Source organism: Alligator sinensis, unplaced genomic scaffold, assembly GCF_000455745.1.
Source record: "Alligator sinensis unplaced genomic scaffold, ASM45574v1 scaffold1131_1, whole genome shotgun sequence".
Lineage (NCBI taxonomy): Eukaryota > Metazoa > Chordata > Crocodylia > Alligatoridae > Alligator > Alligator sinensis.
The window spans coordinates 151502-168585 of NW_005842218.1; the positions used below are offsets into that span (position 1 = coordinate 151502).

The 17084-nt window shown below is 42.1% G+C and overlaps 1 protein-coding gene across 1 annotated transcript in view; it reads right to left on the bottom strand.

The window, feature by feature from the left end:
- The window catches only part of CFAP46 (cilia and flagella associated protein 46), a 175991-nt gene that overhangs the window by 62157 nt on the left and 96750 nt on the right, over positions 1–17084 (bottom strand). Inside the window, 10 exon segments of the mRNA XM_025208066.1 lie at positions 1–163; positions 3582–3728; positions 6992–7121; positions 7389–7487; positions 8454–8602; positions 9354–9521; positions 9607–9657; positions 9956–10078; positions 15020–15243; positions 16844–17003. The exon segment at positions 1–163 is cut by the window's left edge and continues 20 nt beyond it. Coding sequence (XP_025063851.1) covers positions 1–163; positions 3582–3728; positions 6992–7121; positions 7389–7487; positions 8454–8602; positions 9354–9521; positions 9607–9657; positions 9956–10078; positions 15020–15243; positions 16844–17003 — 1414 coding nt within the window.

Consider the following 17084-nt stretch of genomic DNA (forward strand, 5'->3'; position numbering starts at 1 on the left):
CCTCTATGAGACTCAGAGTGCTATTGTACCAAAACCATTCCTTTCCTCCTATGTTCTGTGCTTTCTCAAGCAGTGCCTTTGCTTGCCCATAGTTTTTTTCTAGGTTAGCCAGTACAGCAAGTAGATATAAGCACCTTGACACAGCACAACCATCATTCAGCTCCTAGAGTGGAAGAAAAGAGTATTTCAAATATAATTAAGAGATCTCACCTTTTCCTATTAATGGTTAGGATGGAGCTACAAAGCACAATGCAGTCTTATACAAAGAATGAGCCAGGTCTGAATAAGTTACCATGGATATGAGAAGTAATACAGCTGTGCCTGTACAACTAAACCTTACTGAGAAGCAAGGTGTACAGTCAAGGCAGTGTGCTGCATTATGCTGTTTCTGGTATTCTCTCAGCTGTCCCAAGTTTATCTGCACTGCACTACATTGTGATGTGCAGGCTTATCCTTTGGGTTATGTTTTTAGAATGAAATGTGAAGTCTGTGGGAGTTTCTGCATGTATCTGCAGGCTGAATTTACTTTTTAGTGTTCATATTACTTCCTAGCTTATCAATGCAGGGTCAGAAGTAAAGTGGTTTGTGCTACTTTTAGGGCACTGACAGACATGGAGGGAAAAAAAAATTGCTGTACTGGAAGTAGCAGCATGTTGATTTGACCAGGTTCTATAGTGTCTGTACAGATCGTGCGCTTCAGTGGGGCTTTTTGGTGCTTTAATCTAAAGTTGAGTCAATCAATTCTTAGATAAAAGCACCAAAAAATCCCTACTAAAGCACCTGATCTCTACAGGCATTGGGAAAGCCAGGTGCAACTAACGTGCCGCCTCTTCTGGGCACTCACTGGGCTCGGCGTGGAGCATGCCAAATAAAGTAAAGTGCCATTTTTTCCCTCCCACATCTGCAAGCAGCCTTAAATCTTGAACTTCTTTTCAGTTCAGCCTTATAATCCTGGTGGATGTTACACTTAAAATGTGATCAGTCAGTTAATCATGTCCTTGGGCGACTGGTGCCACCTGTCAGGAGGGGCACATGCCTCCCCAGCAACCAGTCAGCGAGTCTCCTGTGGCAAAACTCACTGACTGGGAAGTGGCTGCAGTGCTCCTGGAAGTGGCCACGGCGCTCCTGGAAGCGGCTGCAGTGCTCCCACTCCCCAGCTGGCACTCGCAGGGGGCGACTAGCACTCCCACCTGCCCCCTCCACTCACTGCCTAAGCAGGAAGTGTAGCCTGTCTGCTTTGAGGACTTGAAAAAATTTCCTTGGAGGTTTCTATGGTGTAGTCCACCCACATTAGTGGGTGGAGGGGGTGAGAAGAGGTTGGGAATTGGAGTTGCAGCCACTCCTGCAGCACAGGATTGCTGCTCCTGTACCTCCATTTTTCAAATCCTGAATCTACCCCTGCTGGTACATGCCCAAGGCTGGGAGTATCTCATTTAACTTGGCTCCGTAGGCCTGAAAGCTGCTTTAGCAAAATACTTAGCATAACCAACACCATTTTGTGCTTTGATATAATTAACGGAATGAAGCAGAGCAGTGGGTCACAGTGTAAGGAAACCTTTTTGTAACTCATGTCAGAAGAAAGTTAAAGAAGATGTGTTTAACAGCCCAAAACAGCAGGAAAACAGATGACCATTGTGAAATATAAATGGTGGATATTTGTGCAAAAGGAACATAGCTTAAGCAACAACAACAGCAAAATTATATATATATGTATGTATGCATGTGTATGTATATATGTATGTATATATACACACATACACACACACATAGCTGGCTAAACACAAGTGTTGAAACTGAAGAGCTAAAAGTTATGCAACGAACCACAAAGAAAGCACGTGAGCAGAAAAGGGCAATTGGACAAATAGTGAAATGAAATTGTATCACAGCAGTCAAAACTAAGTTAAAAAACTGCACAGAACACAGGACTTGAACGTCAAGCACCATGAAAGCTGCCTAACACTGTAAGAAACAGCATAAAATGCAAACAGAGGCATCACAAATTCAGAGAAACTTGAAACCAAGATAATGATGATGACTCAGGCAAATCCTGGTGCAGTGACAAATGCCTAGTCAGCTGAACTCACTGTATCCAACAGAAGGCTTATGTAAGGATATCTATATGGAATGTTAGGACTTGTTAGATGCTGCATTTGAAGCCTTGCTTTAAAAAAAATGGTGTTGCTTATGTGTTCAATAAATTAGGATTTCAGACTGGAATAGTTTGACCTATCATTTCATTTCTGTTCACCCCACCCCTTAACTAAATTTGGCACAACAGCTCCACTGTGTCCCAGAGCGGCAGCTGATCAGGACTCCCTGCTTCAAACATGTATCAGAGTAAAGGGCAGATCTGTGCTCCCAGACTCTGGGGGGCATCAGAGACCTTGGCTACACTGCTCCCCAGAGACAGAGCTGCAGCTACTGATCAAACAGCAGCTGATCGGTGCTCCCAGCCCTGGGGGTATATTGGAGCTCTTGACCTATGAAGATCATCTGACTGGCTTGCTACTTGCTGGTGCAAGGGGAGTCTGGGATCCTGATCACAGGCTCCCCCTGCACTAGTAATATGGCATGATTGGGATCTGATCCCTTATCCCACAAATGAGCTTCCTGCTGTGTCCCTCTAGCATGCCATGATTGTTGTTGGGATCCCATGGTGCCTTTTATATGAACATCTGCCAGGGGTCTTAGGTTTCTTACAGTGTTTTAAAAATAACTTCAATATTCTTGGAATAACAGCAAACTATCAGCTAAGGTGAAGATGTGAATGTATGAGACTTGTGTGCTGTTATCCCTGATTTATGGTTCAGAAATGTGCACTACTTATGCTAGGCACATCAAGAGACTGAACAGCTTCCACATCTGCTTAAGATCCTGAAAATGAAGTGGGAAGACAGCATACCAAACACAGAGGTACTGGAGTGTGCACTTAGAAACCACTATAAAGAAGAGAAGGTTGCAATGAAAAGGCCATGTCAGGAGAATGGGAAGGGGCCATATCTCCAAGAATATTTTGTATATTGAGATTTAGACAGCTCTAGAAAGCAGGGTTGCCCTCTATGATATGAAGTCATTCAACATCAATGTAGAAAGCTGAGAGGAGCGTGCAGACTCCTGTCCAATCTGGAGGGAACATCTGGCACTAGATGCAGCTTAACATAAAGTGGCTTTGATCCAGAGGATGGATGCAAAACGCAAAAGAAGAAAGCAGCATGCTGCAAACTTGGACACAACTCAGATAACATACAGTTCTGTGAAAATTGTAACTGTGTTGCTCTTGAATTGGGCTTGTCAGCCACAAGCTGATTCATCCAGGACCTAACTAGACCTCTTGAATGTACACCACGATCCAGAGGATCAACAGTTGCCTACAATATTTTTGCAAGATTTTTTTTTACCTTCTCAGTTTAATAATGGTTTTGGTTCTGGTTAATACAAATTTAAACTCAAAAAGGGAAATTTTTATACAAAGTTTTTGCAGATTGACTATCATTACCATTAGTAATAATTCTGCCATGCTGAACATTTTTCTTTAGATTTGCTAAATGTTGCTTGATAGGTTTGAGCTACTTCCGACATACCTGAGTTGCACTGTGTGCCTCTGCAAGCAGCAGCCTTGCTGGCTGATACAAGCCCAGTTGAATGAGTACTTCAGCTTTGTCAATCCAGAGATATGGAAAAGAAAGTCCACTCAGCCCTTTTCCAGTTGCCGCATTTACCTTTAAAATCTGAAAAGTAATAAAGTATCTTCAAATTACCACTTTATTTTATAAAACTAGACTATTTCAAATTAAAATTGAAAATCTTACTTAATTTGTTAAATCTAATAATGCATTTCATATTTTATAATATAAAAATTAAATTAAACTCTAGGAGAAAATATGCTAACGGTGAGATCTGAATTTCATGAAAGACTAAAGCAGGGGTGGGCAAAATACAGCCTGCGGGCCACATGTGGTCCACAAGGCCATTCTATCCGGCCTGTGAGGCCCCTAAAAAATGTAGAAAATTAATATTTATCTGTCTTTGGTTCCTGTCAAAAATGACAGGAACCGGGGCAGTAGGACTCAAGGGAAGATTGGTGGGCTCCTGCAATAGCAGGGCCCTCCTGGGCCCGCCCCCCCAGCCAGAAGCCCCAGCAGGGACCATGTGGCTGCACTGCGCTGGAAACTCAGGTAGGGGGTGGGGGAAGGGCAGGGGAGGAACCCAGGCCAGGAAGGAGCCCAGGGAAAAGTGGCTTGGGGAAAAGCTGAGCCTGGGGAAAAGCGGCCCCTCTCCCTCCCCGTGGCTAGTGCTCCCGGCTGCAGCCGCTCGCAGCCCACATGGGGCTGTCCTGAGTAGGCACAGGCAGCCCCACGTGGGCTGCAAGTGGCTGCAATGCAGGGCCCCAGCCACGGGATGGGCGAGGGGCTGCTTTTTCCCATGCTTAGCAACAGCTTGTAACCCGTAGCCAGCTCTGGGCTCGCTGGTTGTGGCTGTGCATGGCAGCAGCAGCTGTGGTCCCCCAGCTTGCCATGCCGGGAAGTGTTTTCTGCTGTTGCCCGCCCGGAGCTCGCATGCTGGGCAGCCTAGAGGCAGTGGTAGCAAACACTGCCTAGCGCAGTGCGTGGGGGGGCTGCAGCAGCTGCAGCCACCGGCCCCCCACGGACTTGGATGAGGGAGTAGAAAGCACTCTGTCCAAGTCTGCAAACACCACCAAACTGGGTTACAAGCTGGTGTTGAGCGCAGGGAAAAGCGGCTCCTCCTCTGCCCTGTGCCCAGTGCCCCATGCTGCAGCTGCTTGCTGCCCATGTGGGGATGCCTGTGCCTGCTCAGGACAGCCCCGCACAGGCTGCGAGCAGCTGCAGCAGGGAGCGCTGGCCATGGGGCGGGGGAAGGGCTGCTTTTCCCCCACGCTAAGCACTAGCTCATTCCCTGCTGGGGAGCAGGGTGTCGGGGTTGAACAAATGGCCCCTGCTTGTATCGCGGGGATGGGGGGCACTGGGAGTGAGCGGGTGCCTGGGGCCAGTGCCAGTGGGGCCCAGAGCAGGGCAGCAGGGGTACAGGGTCCTGGCTGGCAGGGGCTCTATGGAGCTGGGCCAGCTCGCTCTTCCTGCTGGTGCAGCCCAGCCTGGCTCCACAGACCCTTGCCAGCCTGTGCACCGCTTTGGGCCCCACTGGTGCTGGCCCTGAGACATTGGTCCCAAGATGGTGACAAGGGGGCGGGGCACCTGTGAAGGGGTGGGGCTACCCATGCAACCCTCGACAGCTTGCCAAAACTGGGCAAGCGGCCCTCCGCCTGAAATAATTGCCAAAATAATTGCCCCTGGACTAAAGGAATCTGCATTACCAATCAGTGACATGACACTATATAAATGAACTCAGATTAGCAAAAATAATGGCAATCTTATATGAAAAAGTTGACTTTTGTTGTCAGCAACAAAACAGTCAGAAGGACAATTTATGAAGACCTGGATGATGATATTAAGAAGATTATTAATGACACAACATAGAAGAATTCACAGGAAGGAAGAGGGCATATGGAGAGAGTAAAGTAATGTGGAAAAAAGGAAATACTTGTAAATAAAAAGGAAATAAAAAGAAATAGAAATAAAAGCATAAAAAATAGAAAGCAATAAGAATGTAACTAAGGTAAGGGAAAAATATTGCCCTGTTAAAGTAAGGTAGGGGAGAGGTAAAACAGATGAACTAATCTGTGCCAACCTCCAAAGCTGCCCGCAAGGGGGAGAGAAAATTGTCAGATAACCAAGTGAAGAAAAAATGGTATCAAGGCTGGAAACAGATGTCATCTTTGAAGTGTGATCAGCTGTACAGCAACATACTGTGGCAGAGCTGATCTGCTTTACTGATATCTACAGATGTTGCTGGGGCTGTTGTCCTGCAGGGTTGGGCCCCTGCTGCTCCTGGGGCCTGATCCTGCAGGAAAATGACCCCAGGTTCTACGCCCTGACTTGACACACATGGACAAGCAGGAGAAACCTCACACTTGCAGACCCTCCCCCCATGTCAGGGTACAGGAGAATATGCCTGCAGGGGATTCCCACAGCATGTGCCTTCAAGTGCAGAGTTAGGAACTCCCATAGGGGTTTCCCCCTCCATGCTAACAGATGTGTCCCCCATGTCAGGGCATAGCAGTATATGTACACCAGGAGAATGACACTGTAGGAAATTTCCCCAGTACATGTATATAGATACGGACAGGGAAACATCCATAGGGGTTTCACCCTCCACATTTGCAGACTATACCCCAACCCAGGGCACAGCAGCATGATATGCACATCAGGTAATCCCCCTGCAGAAGACTACCCAATCCTGCCTCACCCCAATTTGCCATTGTCTTGCAGGATTGAGCCCCTGAAGCCTGCGAAGCTTCTGCCTAGGGCAGCTGGAGAGTGCAGGCAGCCACAAAGCATTTGTTTGCCATAACCAAAAAGATGTTGGCTGCAAAAAGGCAGCACAAATTATGACTAGGGTCATCACTGTCACAACATTTAGGTATCTGTGCCATGACAAAGGGCTAAGACATCTGTTTGCTCAAGTTCTGGACCACTATAAAAAATGTTATGGTGCCATAAAGGCAATTTGTGTTTGCAAGTTTAGGCTGGAGCTCCTTTTCTTCCTACTGTATCTTTAGCACTGACACTGGGCAATCCAAAGGAAACTGTTCCTGTCAGCTGTTGCAGAGACCAGGATTGTATGGCCATATATACATACAGCTCTTGCTGTATCGTGCTGAAACCCACATCTGTTGTTCACGTTGGACAAACCCAGCTCACATGCAGGTGACATAAACCAGAGAAATCAAATGGAAGAAATCTTAAAGAGCATCTAAGAATTCAAGAAACAAGACTCCCAGAGTTTAACACTGATTTTAAAAGCAGCTGACTAATTGCCTGATTGAAACCAACAACAAACTGCAATCTTTCTAGAAAGCCAGTAAGCACAGAAACTTTATTCAATAGCATATATGTGTGGAAGTAAATTAAATAACCTTTTCCTTTGCTGTAACTGAGTTGCTGCAGGGGCTTTCATCTGGTTTGGTATGTTCAAATGATTCACTTATTTCATCTTCCTTTGGTGGTACATTATGTTCCTTTTCCAGTGCAATCTCTTGTCTACACCTAAATTGGAGAGGGGGGGGGGAGGAAGCAAATGAAAACTTATTTTTAAAAACACTTTTAAACCTGAAATGTTACTATACTACATGTTTTTATGCCAGCGGTTCTTAAATATGTAGCAAATCTCAAACAACTTGTGCACTGCCCCAAATTTAGCAAAGCTGCTGATAGGAAAGGCACTTTAAAAATATTTTTTTTTACATATTACTCATTTTTAACCATGGAAAATAAAGATGCATACATAACGCTTACTGTAATAAGAACACATACATTGCTTGTTCCACTTCATTGATATATGCTTCTCCAACTGCCTTCTCATGATATGAAGATGCCTGATTCAACTTCATATCCAAACATATCAGGGCAATTCTTTGAAAACAAGAAAATAAATTTCCATGGCAATCACAAAAAACTCCTAACATTTCTTGATATAAATGTACCCTATTTTGAGGTATATTTTTATGCTTTCCATTCATTCCTGTTTATAAGCTTGTATTCTTATCTAAGAAAAGTTTAAAATGGATTAAATAATCTATAAAATTCTTGGAAGAGTATATTCAAGTGAAATTAGATATATAAGGATGAAAAGTCTCAAATATAATTTCCAATGCTATGGCACTACAAAATGTGTGTATTAACTGAACATTATTTCTGTTTTTCTCTGAAGAGTTGCATTTACATAATACAACATGACCTATCTAAAATAGTTCTTGCCAACTTTGAAATGCCTTTTGGTTTCCTAATTCAAAACTCCATTTTATACTTGTATTTGTGAGCGTAACTACAGTAATTAGGTGAACATGTGTTCTGAGAATACTGCTGACAGTCCAGTTTCAGGGGCTTTAAAAAACCAGCTTTGCAAATGTCAAGGTCTATCTAGATACTAAGGGCTATTATTTTATGAAATGTCACAAATATTGTTTTAAACTGGCAATGGTATTGAACACACAAATTCACTTTCCTGAACATTAAACATTTTTAACATTTAACACTTAGCAATTTACAGATACTATATTATTAATCTGATCAGAAAAGTAAGTGAGGGCTATGGAATTTTGGCCACCAAAAATGAAAGACTTTAAAAGATAACACTTGCTTCACATGGGCAGGCTAACATAATGCAAGGCATTAATACATTTTGTCCTTTTGCTGGTACAAGCAAAAAGGCTGGCCCGCAGATTATCCTAAACTATTAATTGTCAACATAAGGAGCACCACTGACTTTAAAGCCATAAAAAAGAAAGAAAACCATAATTTAAGGTTGGAATGATTCTGATTTCCAATCCCAAAGACCGCATAACTCCCATTTTGGAAAAGAAAATAACCAATACAAACCGGAGACGATAGAGATCAGAAAGACTTTTACTTTCCAGAACTTCATGAGCAATAACCTCAGCAAGCTGAAAGATGGGAAGAATCAAATGGATGCAAGAAATCTTCTGCAGCTCCTTAGCCAAAAGGTCCATAAAATATAATGTGTAAGTCTAAAATTAAATTCGACATTAAATTCTATGCCAACTGATTATATTTTTAAACAGTACTATTAGTTCTTCCATCAATTGCCAAAAATTTAATAAAAAACAAAAACTAAACAGAAATCTCTAAATGCATCAAGTATAATATTCATATTTATACAAATTTTTAAACTGAAATAGCACCTAAGTGTGTGTACACACACACACGCGCGCAATTTTTCTCTAATCCCTTTTTTTCTACAAAGAATAATGGCCTTAAATTTCATCAAGTGAGATACAGGCTGGATATAAGAAAGAATTTTCTGTCTTTGAGGGTAGTTAACATTAAAACAAAAATGTCCGCTGAGGTTGTGGTATCTCCATCATTAAAGGCTTCTAAGGGAAAGTCAGACAAACATTTGTTTGGGATGGTTTGGATAGGAATGATCCTGCCTTGTGGAAGTGAACTCAACTTAACTTATGGAAGAGAAGTAGTGTGCATGCATGTGTGTATACACCCACTCACAGTAATTTTATTACACAAATTAAGTCTCTTCCATAATACTACTTTAACTATAGAATTCAGAATAGAATCAAAGAAAAAGACCTGGAAGGAATATCAAGTAGTCAAGAAAAAAAGGGATTAGAGAAAAATAATCTTTCTAAAAATTATACAAATACAGTCTTTACTATATAGACAGGAAAACTGATGTCTGAAATTGTTCACGGCTTTTGTTCCTTAAAGTAATGACTGCATTGCAGTTTTCAAAAGTGTACTTACAGGTACCCGAATGTTATCCTGGTTAATACCACAAGAGCTTTCTTCCTGTTTAAAAGCATCTCTAACTTCATCAGGACAATCATAGGTAGCCCATTCCTCCACACTTGCTGGTAAGGTATCCACTTGTCCTTTCTGTTTAGGTTTGTCTTTTGTAACTGAAGCTTGTGCCTATAATAAAGGAATGTTTTAGATTGAGCTTTACATTTCTAGCCAGTAAATATTTACTTAATTAAACACAACAAAAGAAAAATACCTGTTTGGTATCCTTTTTAGCTTTGCCTTTTTTGGGGGTGGTGGATTCCACCTGAAAAGCAGCAGGAAACCAAAATAAATTTTAAAAAGTTCTTGTAACCTGATGTCCTCAGCAAATACAAAACCTGGATTCAGAAGTATTCTCTCACTGATAAATATTTTCAAGATTCTAGGGCTTTCACAGGGGAAAGCACTGGGGTGGAGGGAAGAGCATTGTGCCACTAGTTTCTATGATTCTGTACTTGAACTGATCCCATCGACATAATTATTTTTCATAAAAATAAAAAATAAAACAAAAAACACTACATACGCAAACATACACACAGGGTTACCTTCCCTCTCCGTCTTACTTGTTTTGTATCTTTATTGCCTTTATCTTTCTTAAGAGTGTTTGGCTGGACATTCTGAAAAGCAGCTGTTTGTGATGGCTTTGCTAATACTTTTATAACAGATCCTGCTGCTGACAGGGAAACCTAAATAACAAAATTATTACAATTATTTACTAGTTAACTGCTAATAATTACTTTTTTCTGTTAAATGCTGTCCTTAGCTAATAAACTTTAAATCATATGCCACTGACTAAAGAGTATTCAAAGGCTGCTACACATTATAAGACTTCATTCAGGCACTTCTCACCATACTGCATCTAAAAGCTGCTGAAGCATTATGGCTAAACATATTTGTTGTGGTTGGACACAGAAGATGAAGCATTTTCCATACCAAATATGAATTGGGAGTTTGTGACAAGATACAGCTTTCACATGTTGCAGATTAATTGTAGGTATTAATTCTTCAGATTAATTCGTAGGTATATGAAAATTCCTGGAAAAAAATCTGTCTTGTGGCAGGTAAGCTTTGATGGTTTCAGTCCTGGTAAAGTTATTGGTATCAATCTTAATTAAGGATGTACTTCAGTTTATGTATACACACGATCATGCCACTGTGAACACCTGAGACCTTCTCAAGCATACTGCAATCCAGTTTGGGATCAGGAAGGCATAAAAGTACCAAGATAGAGCCAAATCACTAGGCATGCTCTAAGCACACATTCATTCCAACAGCCCTGAATTCAATTAAAATCCAATGATGATGAGCTATGTCACCCATTATAACTAGTAATCTAGTAGTTAAAGCACTCTCCCAAGAAGCAGGAGAACTAGGTTGTAGGCCCTCAACATCCTGAGAGGATTTGAAAGTGCATCTCCAACTTCTAAGGCCCTAACCATACCTATGAGGCCACTGAGATGTCATGTAAAGGGATTTTGACTCAGTAGCTTGGTGGATATGGCATTGACATGGGTGGCAAGGGAAGATACTTGTCACTTATCTAAGCCAACCTAGATTTTAGGTACATCCAGGAATGAATTGGCTGTGACCCTCAAACATAATTATGGCAGTAATTCAGCAAGAACTTCACAAACTATTTTGTGAGAGATGATCAAAAATCCTTTATAAGACCTTAGACATCCTGTGGACTAAACTGATATAATGTCTGTTTGTTCCATGACCCAATTTTTAACTGGGTTCTCAGTGCATTGCATTATTTTTAAATCAGGGGCATCTGGTATTGTAATGAGTTTATTTAAACTTTCAAAAAAATCACTCTGGGCACATCTACATGTACAATTAATTTGCAGCAATAAACTTTGGCACATATTGCATCTGAGTTTATTGCACCCAGGCACGCCGTTTGAACATGCACCTGGGACCACAGCATGTTGAGCCAGGCAGGAGCAGACCTGGCTGCTGGAGGTTCAGGGGGTCAGCCTGCCAGCCCAGGGCTGCTCCTGACAGGCTCCATGGGCTGTGGAGCAGCTGGCTGGGGCACCAGGATACTCCAATGAGGGGCTAGCTGGCAGGCAACCCCCGCACTGAAGAACTCTTGTGCCCCAGCCAGCCCTGTCAGTGTCTACACATGTGCTGCTGTGCACAAAAAACCCTCTGTAGCAGGATAGTACTTGTATTTACAAGTACTACCCTGCTGCAGAGTTTTTTAGTTTCCTGTGGCCTAATAGAGCAGCATAAGTAAACATGGAGACATTTACTGCAGAGCTAATTAGGCAACTCCATAGTAAACATCTTATGTAGATGTGCTCCTTGTTGCCTTGTCCCTCTAAAGTCTCCTCTGGAAATAAAAATAAGCAAAACAGTCTAAGGCAGGAGTGGGCAAAATATAGCCTGCGGGCTGGATCCAGTCCCAGGGCTGGATAACTTTATCTGCCCCACAGCGGGTCCCTCAGTCCTGCCTGACCCAGACACCATCCAGCTTATGGTGCATGCTGCCACCCCCAGGCATGCAGCGGGGCAGGGGTGGCTCTGTGGCTGGACTCCAGTTCGAGGCAGCCCCGGTGGTGGTGGTTCCTTCCGACTGCCCTGGCCCCAGCCCCAGCCCCATGGAGACTGGTGGGGAGCACCCGCACTTTACCCACCCTGACCGGAAAGGACCAGGGCTGGACCAGACAGGATCCATGTGCATAGGCCTGACCCTGGCCTACCCTGCACCTGCTCTGGATCTGCCTGCTCACAATCACAGTGGTGGTAGCAGAAGCAGCCAGGTAGAAGCTGGATGACTACACAGTCCGGTGGGTGGCGAATTGGCTAGAGGGTCACACACAGAGGTCGTAGTGGATGGGTCGGTATCGACCTGGAAGGGTGTGGGCAGTGGGGTCCCGCAGGACTCGGTCCTTGGACCGATACTCTTCAATATCTTCATCAGCGACCTGCACGAGGGAGTGAAGTGTACTCTGTCCAAGTTTACGGATGACAAAACTGTGGGGAGAAGTGGACACGCTGGAGGGCAGGGAACAACTACAAGCAGACCTGGACAGGTTGGTCATGTGGGTGGAAAACAACAGAATGCAATTCAACAAGGAGAAATGCAAAGTGCTGCACCTAGGGAGGAAAAATGTCCAGCATACCTACAGCCTAGGGAATGACCTGCTTGGTGGAACAGAAGCGGAAAGGGATCTTGGAATCCTAGTGGACTCCAAGATGAACATGAGTTGGCAGTGTGACGAAGCCATCAGAAAAGCTAATGGCACTTTATCGTGCATCAGCAGATGCATGACGAATAGATCCAAGGAGGTGATACTTCCCCTCTATCGGGCGCTGGTCAGACCGCAGTTGGAATACTGCGTGCACTTTTGGGCACCGCACTTCAAGAGGGATGCGGATAACCTGGAGCCTTGTGGCTGCCTATAAGTTCATCACAGGGGCACAGGAGGGAATTGGTGAGGTTTTATTTACCAAGGCGCCCCCGGGGGTTACAAGAAATAATGGCCACAAGATAACAGAGAGCAGATTTAGACTGGACATTAGGAAGAACTTCTTCACAGTTAGAGTGGCCAAGGTCTGGAATGGGCTCCCAAGAGAGGTGGTGCTCTCCCCTACCCTGGGGGTCTTCAAGAGGAGGTTAGATAGGCATCTAGCTGGGGTCATCTGAACCCAGCACTTTCCTGCCTATGCAAGGGGTCGGACTTGATGATCTATTGAGGTCCCTTCCGACCCTAGCATCTATGAATCTATGAATCTAAGCTACTATTGGGAGTATGGGAAAAGCAGCTGCTTCCCCCTCACCACTGCTGGGCCCTTCTTGCTGCTGTTTTCCAGAGCCCGCACTCAGGGTGCCCTGTGGCTCCTCTCTGCCACCGCCACCAGTGCCACCTCTGGGCTGCCCAAGAGGGCAGCGGTGGTGGTGGAGAGGAGCCCCAGGGCAGCCCAGCTGGGGTGAGTCCAGAGTGGCCCTGGGGTGGGGCAGCGCTGAGGCTGTGTACACAGCTGTTGCTGGTGGTGGTGGCAGGGAGGGCCTGCAGGGCACACAGGCTCCAGGATGTTGCGGGGGGGGCGCGGGGAGGCGCCACCCGCAGCAGCTCTCTAAAACTGCCTATGTGGTTTGTGGGCCCAAATAATTGCCCACCCCTATGCTAAGGCATTTAAATACTTTTAACTCATCTTTTTTTCTCATTCATTTTGATCAAATCTGTTCTTGTGCTTATTTATCCCCATTACACAGGGAGTCTAACAAGCTTCCTGGTATCTTTTAAAATAACTTTCTTTTCTAAAGTATCTTTTTTGGCTAATCTGCTGCTCACAGTAATTTTCACTTTTATGCATTACCCCTCAGACAGGTACTGCTATTGTACAGGGATTGATAGATGCACTTTATGTTGACTCCTAGCATTATTTTGACTTCTAGAATGAACTTATATCTTACTGTTTCTCTTACTCTACAGAGGCAGACAAGCTCAGTCGAGCAAAGCATATTGAGAATTTGGATAATGTGAAATTGGAAATGTTAGCCACCAGTATTTTGCTTTTCAAAATTCCTTTTTCCAATTTTCTGATACATTATATAATCCAACCCAATAATTAGCAATACAGTGTTCAATTAGAAGCTCTTATACTAAACAATCATCAACATTAGGAATCACGGTAGAAAACAACACACAACCTACAGCTCATTCAAGAGAGATAGTTAACTATGCTAATCTGAAGTCCTGAAAAAGGATGGGTAGAGACACCTTATAAACTAACTGAATCAGAGATTCATGAGCAAGACCTCACTTCAACAAATGCTATGAAAGGATGTATAGTTAGTCTATAACATACATCTTTACCCTGCCTATAACTTTTTTATATGGAGCCTAGTTTGCAGATCACTAGGCACTAATTCTTATCCTACCACTTACAACAACATGTGGCATTAACTGGTACGTACAAAATAAATACAGAATAGTATGCTTCTTCTGATGCTTGCTGTAACTCTCATTAATGTTCATGGAAATTAGGCATATACATCAATGCAGGAAGAGAGCATTTAATGAGGTTCATTAGATGAGTTTTGAAATGTTATAGAACAGTCAAAAGTGATTCGTTTAGAAAATTAATAACGCTGAGTGAATATTAAAGCATTCTAGTTTCACGAAGCTTAATGGATAGTTAAATCAATTCTACTGCTGATTTAAGTCAGATAATTCTTTTATGTTAAATGATGCACCCTTTGAAACGATCTAAGACATTACCTATTTATAATTATAATTCTTCAACAATAACTGTAAATTATGTAGCTTCTCCAGTCATGGTTACTCTTTTGTGAGTAGTTTAAAAAGTACAGTTTAAAACCTTTCAGAAAAGAAACCATAGGGATTTGCTTCATATATACAGACATAGCTGTTGGCTAACCAATACTTTTCTTCAAATGACTGTTGGAAGAACTTTAACTACACTGAGGTCTTCTCAAGATTCTTAGGATAAATATTTTCTTAATGTAATATACAGAAATAAAAAATCTTAACTATACAGTAAAAGTAGGTGTATTATAATAAAGACATAGTGTAGTTATATTAAATGTGGCTAGTATACATTTATCTATATATAAACACATTGCCATACATTAGTTTATTTTATCTTCTTACCTGCCAGATACGAATGATACAAGCATATGCCATCAAACAGTGTTGTTGGTGATAAGGTGAACTACGGCCAGAAATTATAGCTATTAAGGTATAGGCTCTAAATAAATTTTCCAGTTGCCTTATATTTTGTAGATCTTGAAAAGCCACTTGGGGAATTGTATTTTTTTTCCCAAGGTCTATCATCAGCTCTGATGATGATGGAGTTTCCTTTATGAGGTTTTTTTCTGTTAAAAAATAGCCCCCACAGATTACAATAAAAACAATATCCAAATGATTTTTATATTGTCCTGTATTTAAAGGCTGCATTTCTGAAGTAGAAATGTCAGTCAATCTATTGGTAGGAAGATGATATTACTAGAAAAGTGAAAATCCAACTTAGCAAAGGTGTTATTGTTATGAAAATGCAGTATTACTTCTATCATATTTTTATTAATAAGAAACTTAAAAAGGATGTACTTACATGAAGTCTAAAAGGTCTGACAAAAATTGAAAGTCAAAATAAATTCACCCTCACCTAATTATGTCTACCTTATCAAAGTTGTGAATAGGAGGGCCCTTGAGAGATCAATATAATGGTGCTCTGTTACTTACAAAGCTGGTATAATCATCTCTCTAATACTCTATTGCATAGTTTTACTGCATATTTCAGGCGTCTCAAAAAAGCTCAAGTCTTTTTTTGCTTTATAGATACACAAAATCCCTCTGACCCTCTGAAGGACAGATCAAAACCGACGATTTTTTAGGACTTTAAGCTTAAAGGGAAGTACTGGAATTGCAGAATTCTCCTGCAACACAATATTGAAATGCCACAATGCGAAGTTTATATAAAACACTTAATGTTTTACTTCTGAAAACGGACTAATGTAAGGAACCAATAAAATAATGTGGAATGGATTGGAAGTATTATTAAAAGAGATTTTTAATTTCTATGAACTTATAGATAATAATTAACACTTAAAGAAAACATATGAATAGAACATGATGGTCAATGCAATTTTAATTTTATGAATGTTAGCAGAGCCATAGTGCATAATATGTCTTTTACAATTGCAAGACACAGTTTGTTCTGTTTTGATCCATCACATCTGTTTACATGAAAAGAGAATGGCAGTGGAATAGATGCTGATTTAGACTGTATACCTTTGTTTTTTAAATTAGACGGTGGAACACTCGATTAAAAACGTTCATTGAGGCACTAGCAATGTGTGCTCAAAAGTGACTGAGGAGCAGAGAATATGACTAAGCTGAGGCACAGGAGTGAAGTTCTGGACCCAAGGCTACTTCTGTGCTCCGCCACAAAGGTGGCACCCAGGGCTTCAGCCCTGGTCACTCCCCATCAGTTATGCTACTGCCACTAAGAAACACTTCCTAGCCACCTTCATTTCCTCTAAATGAGCATTACCTTGTCCACTTCCTGTCCACCCTCTCTTGCTTTAAACCTGGAAATGAGTCTCCAAAGCCACCCTCAAGAAGCCCTCCTTGGTGCTCTTGAGATCTTGGTCTGATGTGATTAGAAACAGTGAGTGGGGATGTGCTCAGGGGCAGTTTCCAGGTTTGGCATGTGAAGATCAGGAGTGGGTGGGGTAAGCAGACTCCTCCACAGTGTTTTTGGGAGAACTATGGAAGCAGTCCAGACAGGTTCTAAGCTTATTTTTCATTTTGATTTTGTATTATTCTCTTTTGTAAATGAAGATGCATGTACAATAAAAAGGTGTATTTATATATTTTAAATGATCATATATGCCTTTATCCGTAAAGTTAGTAAGACAAAAAGTACACACTACAATTATTACAAATAAATTATGTCAAAAGACTGGTACACACCACCTTCTTCAAGAGGTTTTGTGGCAAATTTCATATGTAGCAAGATATTTATTGCCCAATCCAGGTGTTTAATAACATCATCAAGAGGAAACTGATTGCAGTATAACCATTCAGAAAATTCCATCAGATAATGCACTTTTTGCCACTGACTTTCTTTTTTCTGTTAAGAAATAATGCAAGAATAAGCTTATGTATTCTGAAACATTATATACTGATATGGAGTACAAAATAGTTTTGCCAT